This window comes from Physeter macrocephalus, chromosome 2 (genome assembly GCF_002837175.3).
Source record: "Physeter macrocephalus isolate SW-GA chromosome 2, ASM283717v5, whole genome shotgun sequence".
In the NCBI taxonomy this organism is placed as follows: Eukaryota; Metazoa; Chordata; class Mammalia; order Artiodactyla; family Physeteridae; genus Physeter; species Physeter macrocephalus.
In genome coordinates this window covers 47,760,041-47,773,199 of record NC_041215.1, presented here as the reverse complement: position 1 = coordinate 47,773,199, position 13,159 = coordinate 47,760,041, and the positions used below count along the sequence as shown (strand labels likewise).

Sequence of the window (13,159 nt, the reverse complement as noted above, 5' to 3'; positions counted from 1 at the left end):
GCCATGGCCGCTGAGCCTGCGCGTCCGGAGCCTGTGCTCCGCAACCGGAGAGGCCACAACAGTGAGAGGCCCTCGTACCACAAAAAAAAAAAAAAAAATTATATATCTCTGATTCAGTGTTATTATAAAATTTTGAATTCTGAGTATAGATGTGGAAACGGAACTCAGAATTGGGAACAACCATCCCTCCCCAAACCAAACCAAAGCAAACCACAAAACAAACAAACAAACAAAACTATCTCCTTGAAGATGCTAATCCTTATTTATAGGACTATAAGTACTCTTAAGTGACCCCTAAAACAATTTGAGACAACGACAACTTTAGGGTGAATATTGATGTAAAAAACACATCAGATACAGAGCTATGACAAAGATCTCTGGGGCTTTGCCAAGTGTCTATGGTGTCAATTATTTTTTAGCACGAGTTTATATATTAATAAAATATTCAACTCTTAAAGCAAGTTAACACAATTGAAATCTTGATCCAAGTTTTGTTAGCCCATTAGGGTAGTAAATCTATGAGCAGTAACAATAGGTCAGAATTAAACCAATCCCTAAGCAATCATTTGGAAAACTCAACAGCTAAGAAAATTCTCAGATCCTGATGTACAATCCTCAAATCAAATCACTGAAACAGTGGAACTGCCAAACCAAAGAGCTGTAGTATTCAGAAACCTATCAGCTGAATTCATGTTCAATTTTGTTACCTGCTAAAAAATGCATTAATTGTGAGTCTGAAGGGAGGGATTTCCTCACATTTCTACCATGTGGAATAAAAAGATGTTGACTACCTAGTTCCTCTTTAGTCAAATACTCACCTAAGGTTTTAACTTTTAAATACTAATATGGCACTGTATTGCCTAATGGGCTACCTGAAGCATGAGAAAAAAAGAGAATGTTGTTATGTTGTTGAGACAAAGGCTTTTGGGGAAAGTAAAATTTTTTTTTAACATCTTTATTGGAGTATAACTGTTTTACAATGGTGTGTTAGTTTCTGCTTTACAACAAAGTGAATCAGTTATACATATACATATGTTCCCATATCTCTTCCCTCTTGCGTCTCCCTCCCTCCCACCCTCCCTATCCCACCCCTGAAAGTAAAATTTTTAAACCTTCTTTTCTGACTTTCATCAGATATCTATCAAGAGCTCATCTTAAATTATTGGGGGTCGTCTACCTATCCAATTTAGATATATACTCATAACGGCATCAAATTTATATTTAATATTAACTTAAAGTGAGACTCTTTTCCTTTATCTCTCTAAAAGCACTTTTTTCCACGTTACTGGCTATTTACTTAAACCATTAACTATAAACATTCCAACATTTTTCCTACTTGGAAAATATTTTCAAATACAATAAATTATGTAACATCTTAAGTGTATGTTATAGAAAAAATGTAAATATATAATGCTTTTATAAAGAATTGGTATTCTCACAAATGCTATTTATTGTAAAACTGTAACTACTTAGATTCAAATGGAAATACTGATTCTTATGAATTCCTTAATCATTTTAAAACAATTTCTATTAACTATTATTCCAACATACTCTTTTTTTTAGGGATTAAACAATGTTATTGGTATAGACTTTGATTACAGAGAAGAATTTATCTATTGGATTGATTCTAGTCGACCCAATGGCAGTCGCATAAACAGAATGTGTTTAAATGGAAGTGATATTAAGGTAACTACATATTACAATGATGGAATTATTCAATATTTTATTTGTGTGGTTGAATTGAATAGAAAATGTTATTTGATGGTAATGATGCAACTCAGAATGTGTTAGGTTGGTTGAATTTCGTGTTTGTACAGTGTAGGTTAATATATACTTTAAATATGAAATTGGAGGTTTTTATCCTTATGTTTCATTATAACACTATTACTTGCAAAAAGGTAAAAGTCAAATTGAATAAATAAAATTTGAAACCTTATTCACAACTCTAGAAAATGTGATGGATGCTTAAGGCTTGAATGATTAGTGCCTGAGATTCGATTGTGTTGATTTATATAAAAGAAATTGTTGAGCCTGAGAATTTGTAGTTGAAAAAAATAATTATTAGACTGTAGATTGAACTTATAGCACTATTAAAATTAACTTGCTATAGATGGAATTAGTTGAATGCATTTGTGTAAAATCATGAATGTTCTGAGTAGGCAGCATCGTAATTAAACACGTGTCACATTATAGATATGAACTACTTGGCGCCATTTCTATGCTAACTTGAGTTTTAAAATAAAATTATTTGCACTGTATATATGTAGTAAAATGTATTATAAAGAAGTTCAAATTCAAGTAGATAGAACTCAATTACTTTAACTTTTTTTGTAACCATCTATAATATTGTATAGAAGGCTTTGGTGGAAGCAATCAATTTTGAAAATATTAATGAAACCTTCTAATGTATATATATATATATAAAATACCAAAACAATCAGTAGGTTGGGTACAGGGAGTTCAGAATAACTGCTATTGGTTATTTTATATGCAGCATATTTGTGCATACAAAGCCTATATCCTTATTATATTTGATATTGACATAGGTTACAATTGAGCACAGTTGAATGAGTGTATTTTTACTTCCCTTTGGTTGGGTGAAATACTTAATGTATGTTCTTGCTTGTATTTTTTTCTCTCTTTGTAGTAGATAATTTAAATAGGGCAAGAACAGTTGGGGGAGTGGTGAATGCTATTGGTATCTCCCCCAAGAACCTGTTATTAATAAATAATATCAATAATATCAATAAATTTTTGTGCTTGTGTGTCTCTGCCTGTGATAGAATTTTTGCCCAAAATTTTGAGAGAAGGAAACTATAATGAAAATGTGATAACTGTGTAACCATCCAAGAGCCTTTTATTTTGGTGTTTCTTTCTTAAACCTTTATGGAATTTCTAGGGGTCTGATTACATATTGGGTAATTTCTCATAAACAAGTAAGTAATTTTATTAGGTAAATTGTTCTATGTTTTGTGCTTATCTAAATTCCATTTCAAATGTTTAAATACAATTCTGTATCTCTGAAAAAAATCAAGTAGCATTGCTTAGTTCTTTTTCTAGGCATTTACACTGTTAACTTTTTAAATTCTTATTTTGTTAGGTAGTGCATAACACAGCTGTCCCCAGTGCACTTGCTGTCGATTGGATTGGAAAAAACCTCTATTGGTCTGACACAGAAAAAAGGATCATTGAAGTATCCAAACTCAATGGCTTATACCCTACTATACTTGTTAGCAAAAGGCTGAAGTTTCCCAGGGACCTGTCTTTAGATCCTCGTGCTGGGTTTGTAACAAACATTGAAAATCTTAAATTAAAGGTTAAGACTGTGGATTATGTCCAATATGGTAAATCCTGGTCTATAGATTTTAACATGGGAACCCATCAAAAGTGTAAATGTGTAGAAATTTTTATTGAGAAATCAAAAAGAGAAATGTGACTATAACAGGGACTTCCCTGGCGGTCCAGTGGTTAAGACTTCAACTTCCAATGCAGGGGGTGCAGGTTTGATCCCTGGTTGGGGAGCAGAGATCCCACATGCCTCGTGACCAAAAAACCCAAAACATAAAACAGAAGCAGTATTGTAACAAATTCAATAAATACTTTAAAAATTGTCCACATCAAAAAAACTTTAAAAAAAAAGAAATGTGACTATCACAAATTTTTTTAAGAAAAAAATTAAAGTGATGGGATTTTAGAGCAAGTATTTTTTTAAGGTTTTAAACATAACTCTTTTTCTAACTAATCAATAAATGTATTGTTGAAATGAATAAAACATACAGATTTATCCTAATTCTAATGTGTTTAAATCTTGGAGGAAAGACAGGCGAAGCACAAACTCTTGGATCCTGTTTTGTAGTATCTGTAGTAGTCATGAATAGAGATGATGTAATTCCTGAACCACTTTAGAGCTGGAGACTTAAGTAGCATCCATGAATAATAAATAACAGGGTGCATTATCTATGCATTCAGAGGGAAAAGCATAGGGGGAATATCGGGAAAGATTCATATTAGAGTTGGGTTTCATTTGCATTTCTCTGTGAGAATGAAGAACAAGTCATCATAAGGATCAAGGACATCTGGCTGGATATCTCAGATGAGGGATGAACACACATTTAGGTGTCAAAAGCTGTTTGCTAAAGTTCTATAGATTATGACCATTATCATTCACTTTCAATTATGTTGTTTTGGTAGGTAGAGAAGGCATGTCTTTCTTTTTTTTTTTTTAACACTACAATTTGAGTGATTACATACTCCAAAATGATCTCTGTAGAAGTTCAACCTATTGAACATGTTTGTTAAATTTGCTTTTTAAAAATAGGACACATTTACAGTAACAAGTATTATGCTAACTCTAGTGCTCTAAATTTTCTGCTGTCTAAATTAATTTCCCATAAAGTATTTTACCAAATCACTGTTTTATCATACCGTATGCAATAATTAGATTTTGCTTCTTGTTAATATATTGTATCTCTGATTTTTGTTCTCATGTTTATAATTGGCAAAGTGATCATATCATAGTATGCATGGAGCTTGATTTTAAATATTAATTTGGGTAAAAGCAGTACCTAATAGTAGAAGACTTGTACTGTAAATACTACTCTGTTTCCAAGGTAATGGTGCAAGTTTTAAATTTTTGCAGTATAATTATGTAACTATTTTGTTACCTTTTAAAATATTTTCTTTACCATAGAAACAGAAGAGTGTCAATTCTATTTTAACTGAAACAGAGTTACAAGAGCGTCTGTTTCTATAGATGTTTCAAGAAATAATGGCCAGATATACTAAATTTGGTTATCGTCGTTATTCATTCATAAGAATATGAATGTTTGAGTCCTTTGGTATTTTATCAGGAGATATTTATTTTAGTGTGTCCATTGTCCTTTTCTTCAAAATCAGTATGGCTATCTTAGCTTCTCATCCAATAATTTTCAAGATGCTTCATTTTCCAAATGAAAGAAACATTATCTGTTAATATTAACAGTATTATGGAATTTCCTAGTTATAAAGCAAAAACTGTATGCTAGCATAGTGAACACAGTTGAATCTAGCTTTACGTTTTATTTCTCCCAGGTTATGGTTATTATCCCATAAACTGACAGCAGTCTTAAGTTATCATCAACATAAACCCATCCACCAAAAGTGTCAATTAAAACAATGAAGTACTAAATTATTGTAGATATTATGGAAGACTCCTTTGATTTCATTTTTAAATAATATTTGTGTTATGATATGGAATGGCAGATTATAACCCAAGAAACATAAAAATTCGATCTTTTTATGAAACAATTAAAGCCACATAGCAGATAAACAGATTCCAACAGATAAAATTTAATGACACCTTTTTGTTCATACTGTTTTCCTAGTTCCCCAGAGTGAGACAATAGGGCGACTTGGATTTTAGCTTTTATGAGATGAGCTTCAGGGTGAAAATGCCATAGCTGTCTAAAATATTGTGCAATCTTGCTTCAAAAATGGCAGCTCAAATTGTAAGATTATTTAATAAAAATGCAATTGAACCTTTCTATGTCAGATTGCCATTGTGATTTGCATATGTTTTGAATATTCCGATACTACTGACCCCTCTTTCCTTGAGAAGGTGATTTCTGTCACGATATTTAGTGAGGAATAGGATAAGGATTATTTAAGGGACGATAAAGATCATTGGAGTATCTAATGTAGTAAAGCGACTAAACATTTAGAAGGTAGCTTCGGGGTCCTTTCTTATAATGGTAGTATGCCAATTGTCACAGCACCAATTTAGATAGGCTGGTTAGTAAGAATGGTAAAGAAGATACAAGTAGACAGATCATTTTCCTGGCTATTACATTTAAGTTCAGCTGAAATCCAGTGATCCCAGTCATTCTGTTATTGATTGGGAATCAATGTACTAAATCAATGTAAATAAATTAAAATTTATTTAATCATAAATTTTAGGTAATTAATATCATTTACATTTAAGATTTATAAAAGTTGTCATTTATACAGAAGAGACATAGATATAGATGCATTTTAAAGTAGAGTAGAAAATATAATGTTAAAACTGTGCTGAGCATAATTTTATCTTTAAGATGTCACTTCAGCATCACAAGAAACCATTATGATAGACATTAAAGTAAATGTATGATATGACTATTTAACAGAAAATAAATTCATCTGCTCATTCATTTATTCAACTCATATTTCTCTAGCATCTAGTGTATATCTGGCACTGTTCTAGGTATAATATAAAAATAAAAGGCACAACCCTTGTCTCCAAGTATTTCACAGTCCAGTGAATAGGCAGATAAGCAAATAATTATCATATAATACAATAACTCATGAAGTGGAGAAAACAGAAAATGTTTCTAACTCAAATGGGGTCAGTGAAATCTTCCTGGACAAGACTGGTGAAGTAAGAATTAGCCGGGTTATGTGGTACATTTCAGAGCAGAAGTCATTTCAGGCAAAAAGAAGAAGCTTTATGGGAAAGCAAAGACACATAGGAGAGCAAGGCATATCCAAGGAACAGAAAATAAGTCATACGAAGGGAGCAAATTAAGTATATAAAATTGCAGAACTTTGATACCGGTTCAATTTACAGAGTAAAAAAGAGCTAGGAATAAATCAGAATGTAATACAACACAACGACAACAAAAGAAACCTTATGAGGCTTATGGCTTGGGCAAACAGGTAAATAGAAAAATGATTTCCTCCGAATCTGAGGAACAGAGGAAAAGGGGCAGATATAAGAAAGGGGAAGGACCTACTGGGATTGGGGTTCCCATATAATAATAATAATGATAATGATGATCATTATCACTTCTATAGCATTTTATGAATTAGAAAACTATCTCTGTGTTTTATCACTTTAGATGCTTGGTTTACTCAGTCTCTAAAAAAGATATGAGTATTTTTATTATTATACTTTTAGTACAAGTAAGAACATTCAGCCTCAGAGTGGCTAAGTGACTTTCTCAGGATCATTTAGGTACTGTAATACAATATTAAACTGGGGATTTAATCCAGTTTCCAAATTTTGGTCAACTCTTTTCCCTATTACATATATCACATTAGAGTTTCCAGTAACAAAGTTATCTTGGGTTGTGAGCAGGTTTTCCAAGAGCCATCTAAACACGGCATAAGAAAAAAAATACTTTTTTTTCCATTTTAACAATTTGCCTTTTTATAAAATTTTAAGTTACTACAGATAATATGAGTTTTTTTGGAAATAAAGAAAACTGCCTAATCATTATAAGCATGCGTTTTTTTTTTTTCAACATCTTTATTGGAGTATAATTGCTTTACAGTGTTGTGTTAGTTTCTGCTGTATAACAAAGTGAATCAGCTATATGCATGCCTTATTTTTAAAACATATTTTTATTTTTTTTCCTTTTCTGATAGTCTATTAGCAATATCACAATAAAATAATACTGGGTTCTATTTTTACTTTGAAATACCTTTTTTTTTTTTTTTTTTTTTTGCGCAACCACTGCGCCACCAGGGAAGCCCCTCTGAAATACCTTTAATGAGAGTATATAAAGGACACTTTATATACTCAGAATCTCTATCCACTATTGTTAATATGGATATTAGAAATGCAAATACATTTGGAAAAGACAAATTTTGTGCTTCTGTATCTTGGCTGATGCTATTCTTACTTTCTACAATGCCCCTGTGCTTTTCCTCCAGTTAGAATAACTTCTTATTTATTCAACAACAGCAAAAAATATCACTTCCTCTGTGAAAGTTCCCCAATTGCACCTCAGTAGCCACCACATATTGAACATGTAACATTACGTGACTATTATTGGTGTAAATGTTTCTCTCTCCATCTAGAAAGCAAATTTCTTTAACAGAAAGGCCGTGGCTTAATTACTGCTTGTATGTTGCCTAACATAGAAACTGTTAAATTTACTGTTGAAGGTAATAATAAATAGGCTACTGGATATACACAAACCATAGGATTGTAGTTTGCAGGGGCATTGCACCTGCATCTATGCAGAAACCAATTTATTGGTATGTAAACAACCTGCATGTTTCAAAGAGAAGAGTCATAACAAAGGGAACCTTTGTTGTGAGGGAATGAAAATCGTATAAGGAAAGAAAACACAGTTTTTTATTGCTGTGGGGAAAAAAAAATATTTAATTAAGCTAACCAGTCACATTAAAAATCCCCACCGTTTTCCTACCAATTTTTAAGCCTATAATGAACCTTAAAAATTAATTTTATAATTCAAAATCAGAAATAATTCCAACTGGAAGAAATTTCTCTAAATATGTTCCCTGAATTCAGAAAAAAAAGAAGTAAAAACTGATAGCAGACTTCTATTTTAATTTGTTTTAAAGAAATATAATGTATCAGATTCAACTATAAAAGACATCCTCAGGAATCACAAAAGCCTGTTGTTATGGTTACAAGAAGACATTCTTTTATATGTTTACTCTTGGTTATAACTTACAGAATAGCTATTATTTGGAGCTGAGATTTTTCATATGTGATCTTAGGTAAATATTACATATTATATGGGTGAAATTTAAGACTCTCCTTTTGACATTTTCACTGAACTTTTCATTTTTCAGCTTTAATTATTTACAACAAATTTTGTACTTGAATAATATTTGGCAGGTTGCATTTTAGATGTTAAAATGACCAGAATGTCTAGTATAGGCTTTTTTTTTGCAGTACGCGGGCCTCTCACTGTTGTGGCCTCTCCCATTGTGGAGCACAGGCTCCGGACGTGCAGGGTCAGCGGCCATGGCTCATGGGCCCAGCCCCTCCGCAGCACGTGGGATCTTCCCGGATTGGGGCACGAACCGGTGTCCCCTGCATCGGCAGGCGGACTCTCAACCACTGTGCCACCAGAGAAGCCCTAGTATAGGCTTTTTGAGAAACTTAAATGTATAGTAATGAGGCTTAAGTATGGAAAAGAAAATGAAATTTAGTCATCGCAAGTTAGCTACCCATGAGGAGAGATGCACAGTAATTTCTGTGCTTATGAAGGCTCATTTATACTGAGTACAGTTAAACTATGCTTTTCTTCAATACAGTAAAACATTTTTATAATATTCTTCTAATTGATGGCTACTCAAATAGGCAAATCAGGTAATAACACACATGATAAAATCCAGGCAAATCATGTAATAACATACATACAATCCAGATGCAATAAGTAATTTATTAGACAGTTATCACTAAACCAATATGAATGCATATATTGTGTAGCTAGTGCAAGTAAAATAATAATAGTTAATATTTGCTGAATACTTAACTACATGTTCATAAATGTTCCAAATTTGTTCCCTGTGTTCTCTCTTTTAATCCTTACAGTGACTCTGTGAATAGAAACTATTATTATCACTTTTGAACATATGAGGAAATCCAGGCTCAGGGGAGGCTAACTAAAGTGTCAAGTTCACATGGGTGGACCTGGAATATGAACCCAAGTAACATGATTTTAGGCCTTTTTTGCTTTTAAGACTCTACATAGTGTTGCTTAGAAAAAAAAAACTAGACAACATCATTAATGGAATATGAATTTTATCTTAAATATAAAAAAATACATTAAAAAAAGCTAGTCTATAAATCTAGAGACCTGAGCCCTTGTTCCAGCTTTATCACTATCATAACAGACTAGGACAAAGCTCATAATATTTTATGGTCTCAGTTTGTCAGGGAAATGAAGGCCTGAAACTATGTGATCTTCAAGACCTGTTGCAGCATTAAAATCTTTAATTAAGTTATACTTTATTCTAAATTCTGAAAGAGATAAAAGATCATTGTTACCAAGAAATTTATAAGGTAGTTATGAAGATAAGGTTTTTCTTGCTTTTTTCCATCTGGGTAAAATTGTCATTCCTTCTTTTGTGCCTCCATGGTAAAGTAGTTTTATCATAATATACTTTAATTTTTTCATTTGTTTTACATTCACCTCTATTGTATTCACTGAGAGATCTTTGATGGCAAAAATCATATCTGTTTACCTCTGTGTTCCCAGTACTAAGCAATGTCTGACACATATTATAGCCTCAGTGAATCATTGTTTCAAGATATGTTTCTCGATCCACTTAAGCATGGCTTTGGGGTTTATCAGAGATGTTCCACCAACTGATGTATCCAGTTAGGTTCTCTGATTCTGAAGCCTGAGAACCTACATCATTACTGCTTTGTTCCTATGTGCATGATATATGTGTTGTTCAATTATACATGTGATAAAGAAATTCTGTAGACCGGAAGGGGCTAAAGCATAGTTTCCTAAAGTGTGTTTCCTGTGAACTGCTCTAGGAAATTAAATGTAGTTACCCAAAACTATGTGATTAAAAAAAGGATATTTTAGCTTCCTCTTAGAGAGTCATTATATCATATAGTGTATTAAAAGCTCTGAAAAATCCTATAATTAACAAGATGATTCTTACTTTGCTTAACAAACCATTTCTCAAATATATATAATCTTGTAACCTACCTTGAAAAACATGAACTGACACAAATCAGAGAAGAATTTGTGGAGAACAGAGGGGACAATATGAATTACAGTCTGAATCATAATATCTGTATAATTGAAGAGGCAGGAGCAAGGCAAATGATATGATAAAAGCAAAAAAGTGAAAATGTAGGACTATAAATACTCCAACTAGACCTCAATTCATACATTTCAATAGTGGGAAGTAAATTGGAAAAGTCTGTGTCTAATAATGAAGAATTTGAATGTCAGGGTGAGGATTTCAGGCCTCAAACTCTCAGTGAACTTATTGGGAGTGATGTAACAGATGTTGGACTCCATGAAATATGCTCTTCCTCTTCTTCGTGGTATCTTGGTTCAAGATGATGATAAGATTAGCCAAATAAAATGTTCAGAATACAAACAAAAGATATTTGCTATTACATGGAGCTCAGACCATTTGAAATTCATAGTTTACTTAATGACCTCAAAAACATTACTATTCACCTCTAAGAATCTGCAGTACTTTGTTAATAGTACTGCAGATTTAATGGAGGAAATTATTTTTCACTTTTGGAATTCACTTAATTTTATATGATTTTAGTTAACTTAAATTTAAAGAGTCACAATTGGCTCGTGGCTACCACACTGAACAATGAACATTCAAGAAAATATAATGTACTTCTCTGTAATTTATTTTGAATTTTTCACAGGTAAAACACAAAAGAAAAAAAAAATTTAGATAGTTTTATTCCTCTAACATTATAGATGCATTTTGAAGGTTTACCTCTTTAGTTTTGGGCATCTATTATTTGTTAACACTTGCAGAAATGTCATATACATATGAGTTGTATACTAAAGGAAACATATGTTTAAAATTATATGGATATTTCAAAGTGTGCTACATGTTTAAAAAAAAGCATAAGAAAAGTTTGCATTGAAGTATGCTTCTTACAAGCTGTAATTTAGAGAGATACAAGAATTAATTTGGGAATAGCTAAGCAAATAAGAGAAATACTGTAAGATGTTTTACTCCCTGAGTGTCTGTAAACAACATGGCTATTGATTTTCTTTTCTAGGTATTTGTATTGGATTGACTGCTGTGAGTATCCTCACATTGGACGTGTTGGAATGGATGGAACCAATCAGAGTGTTGTCATAGAAACCAAGATTTCTAGACCTATGGCACTAACAATAGATTATGTCAACCATAGACTCTACTGGGCTGATGAAAATCATATTGAATTTAGCAACATGGATGGATCTCACAGACACAAAGGTTGGTCCCATAGCACAAATTATTCAGTATTTCACCAGTGCATAAAATACTCATTTAGAAAAATATATATATATATATATATTTATTTATTTATTTATTTTATATACTTTCATCAAATACATTTCTTAATTTAAGATTACATTATTATATTCCTTTGTGACGACATTGGTAAATAAGAATTATATATATTTACTCAGACCTTCTATAGTCATACATAAAAATCACTTTGACCTTGTCAATGTTTTCTCTAATTGTACTTTTCTAAATAGTTTTTATAGTAAATGAATGATATTTTTATAAGTTAATATATACATATATCCTAATTGAACTGAAACAGAATATTTGCTTATAAAAATAAGGTTATTATTGCAATCTGATAGGTTTCTTTTTTTAAATACTAAGTGAAAGTATACTTCTTTAAAGGCAGTGAAGTAATATTTAAAAGTTATCAGTTAGACTACATACATGATTAAATTTATTGTTATCTAATCAACAACATCAACAAAAAGTAACATGAAAAACAGCTTTCAAATTAGAGTAACGTTTAGGAAATTATTTGAATATAGATTCTATAGGTACTTTATTTTTCTATTTTTTATAACTGAGTAGATTATAAGACTCTAAATATAAAACAAATGAAGGAAGCAATTTGATATGAGGCAGGTAATGCTAGAATTAGGGATGGGCAAAAAGTCTTAAGAGGAAAAAATAGCTGAGGATGAGGGAATTAACAAGAGCAAAGGAGAAGGACATAATAAAAAAGAATGGGATCCAGGTGAAGATGACATGAATATAACAGAAACCACAAACAATTCATGAACACTCCCGGTTCTCCTGCATCGGCAGGCGGACGCGCAACCACTGCGCCACCAGGGAAGCCCGCAGATAGCTTTTTAAAGATTAGATTTTTACCAGAATGAAGAAGAGGAACAAATTTTTATTAATCTGTAGTGACCTAATGTCATCTTTGTTATTAGGTGTTTTCATCTTCAAATATCTTGTAAAGTACTGAGAGAGTACTGTAAAGTTTCACTGAGAGATTCCCAAATAAAGCCATACATTTGTATGGCTTAGCTTAAGAGATTGCTTTCTTCTCTGGCAGTAAACTTAGATCAAAACCCCTGGAAGAAGGAAAGAGGTGAAATGGCAAGGAAGAGAGAATTATTGATAATATAATCCTGTCAGGTGAAGCCCTTCAAATGTATGCCAGTGTAGAGAAGAATGAAGCCACTGAATTTTTTTTTTAACATCTTTATTGGAGTATAATTGCTTTACAATGGTGTGTTCGTTTCTGCTTTACAACAAAGTGAATCAGTTATACATATACATATGTTCCCATATCTCTTCCCTCTTGCGTCTCCCTCCCTCCCACCCTCCCTATCCCACCCCTCTAGGTGGTCACAAACCACCTAGCTGATCTCCCTGTGCTATGCGGCTGCTTCCCACTAGCTATCCATCCTACGTT

General features: G+C 32.3%; 1 protein-coding gene across 1 annotated transcript in view; it reads left to right on the top strand.

Moving 5' to 3' along the window:
* Window positions 1-13,159, top strand: part of LRP1B (LDL receptor related protein 1B) — a 1,933,320-nt gene that overhangs the window by 1,686,914 nt on the left and 233,247 nt on the right. The window contains exons 58-60 of the mRNA XM_024122386.1: window positions 1,564-1,686; window positions 3,101-3,282; window positions 11,495-11,694. Of these exons, the coding sequence (XP_023978154.1) occupies window positions 1,564-1,686; window positions 3,101-3,282; window positions 11,495-11,694 (505 nt within the window). The remainder of the gene's footprint in view (window positions 1-1,563; window positions 1,687-3,100; window positions 3,283-11,494; window positions 11,695-13,159) is intronic.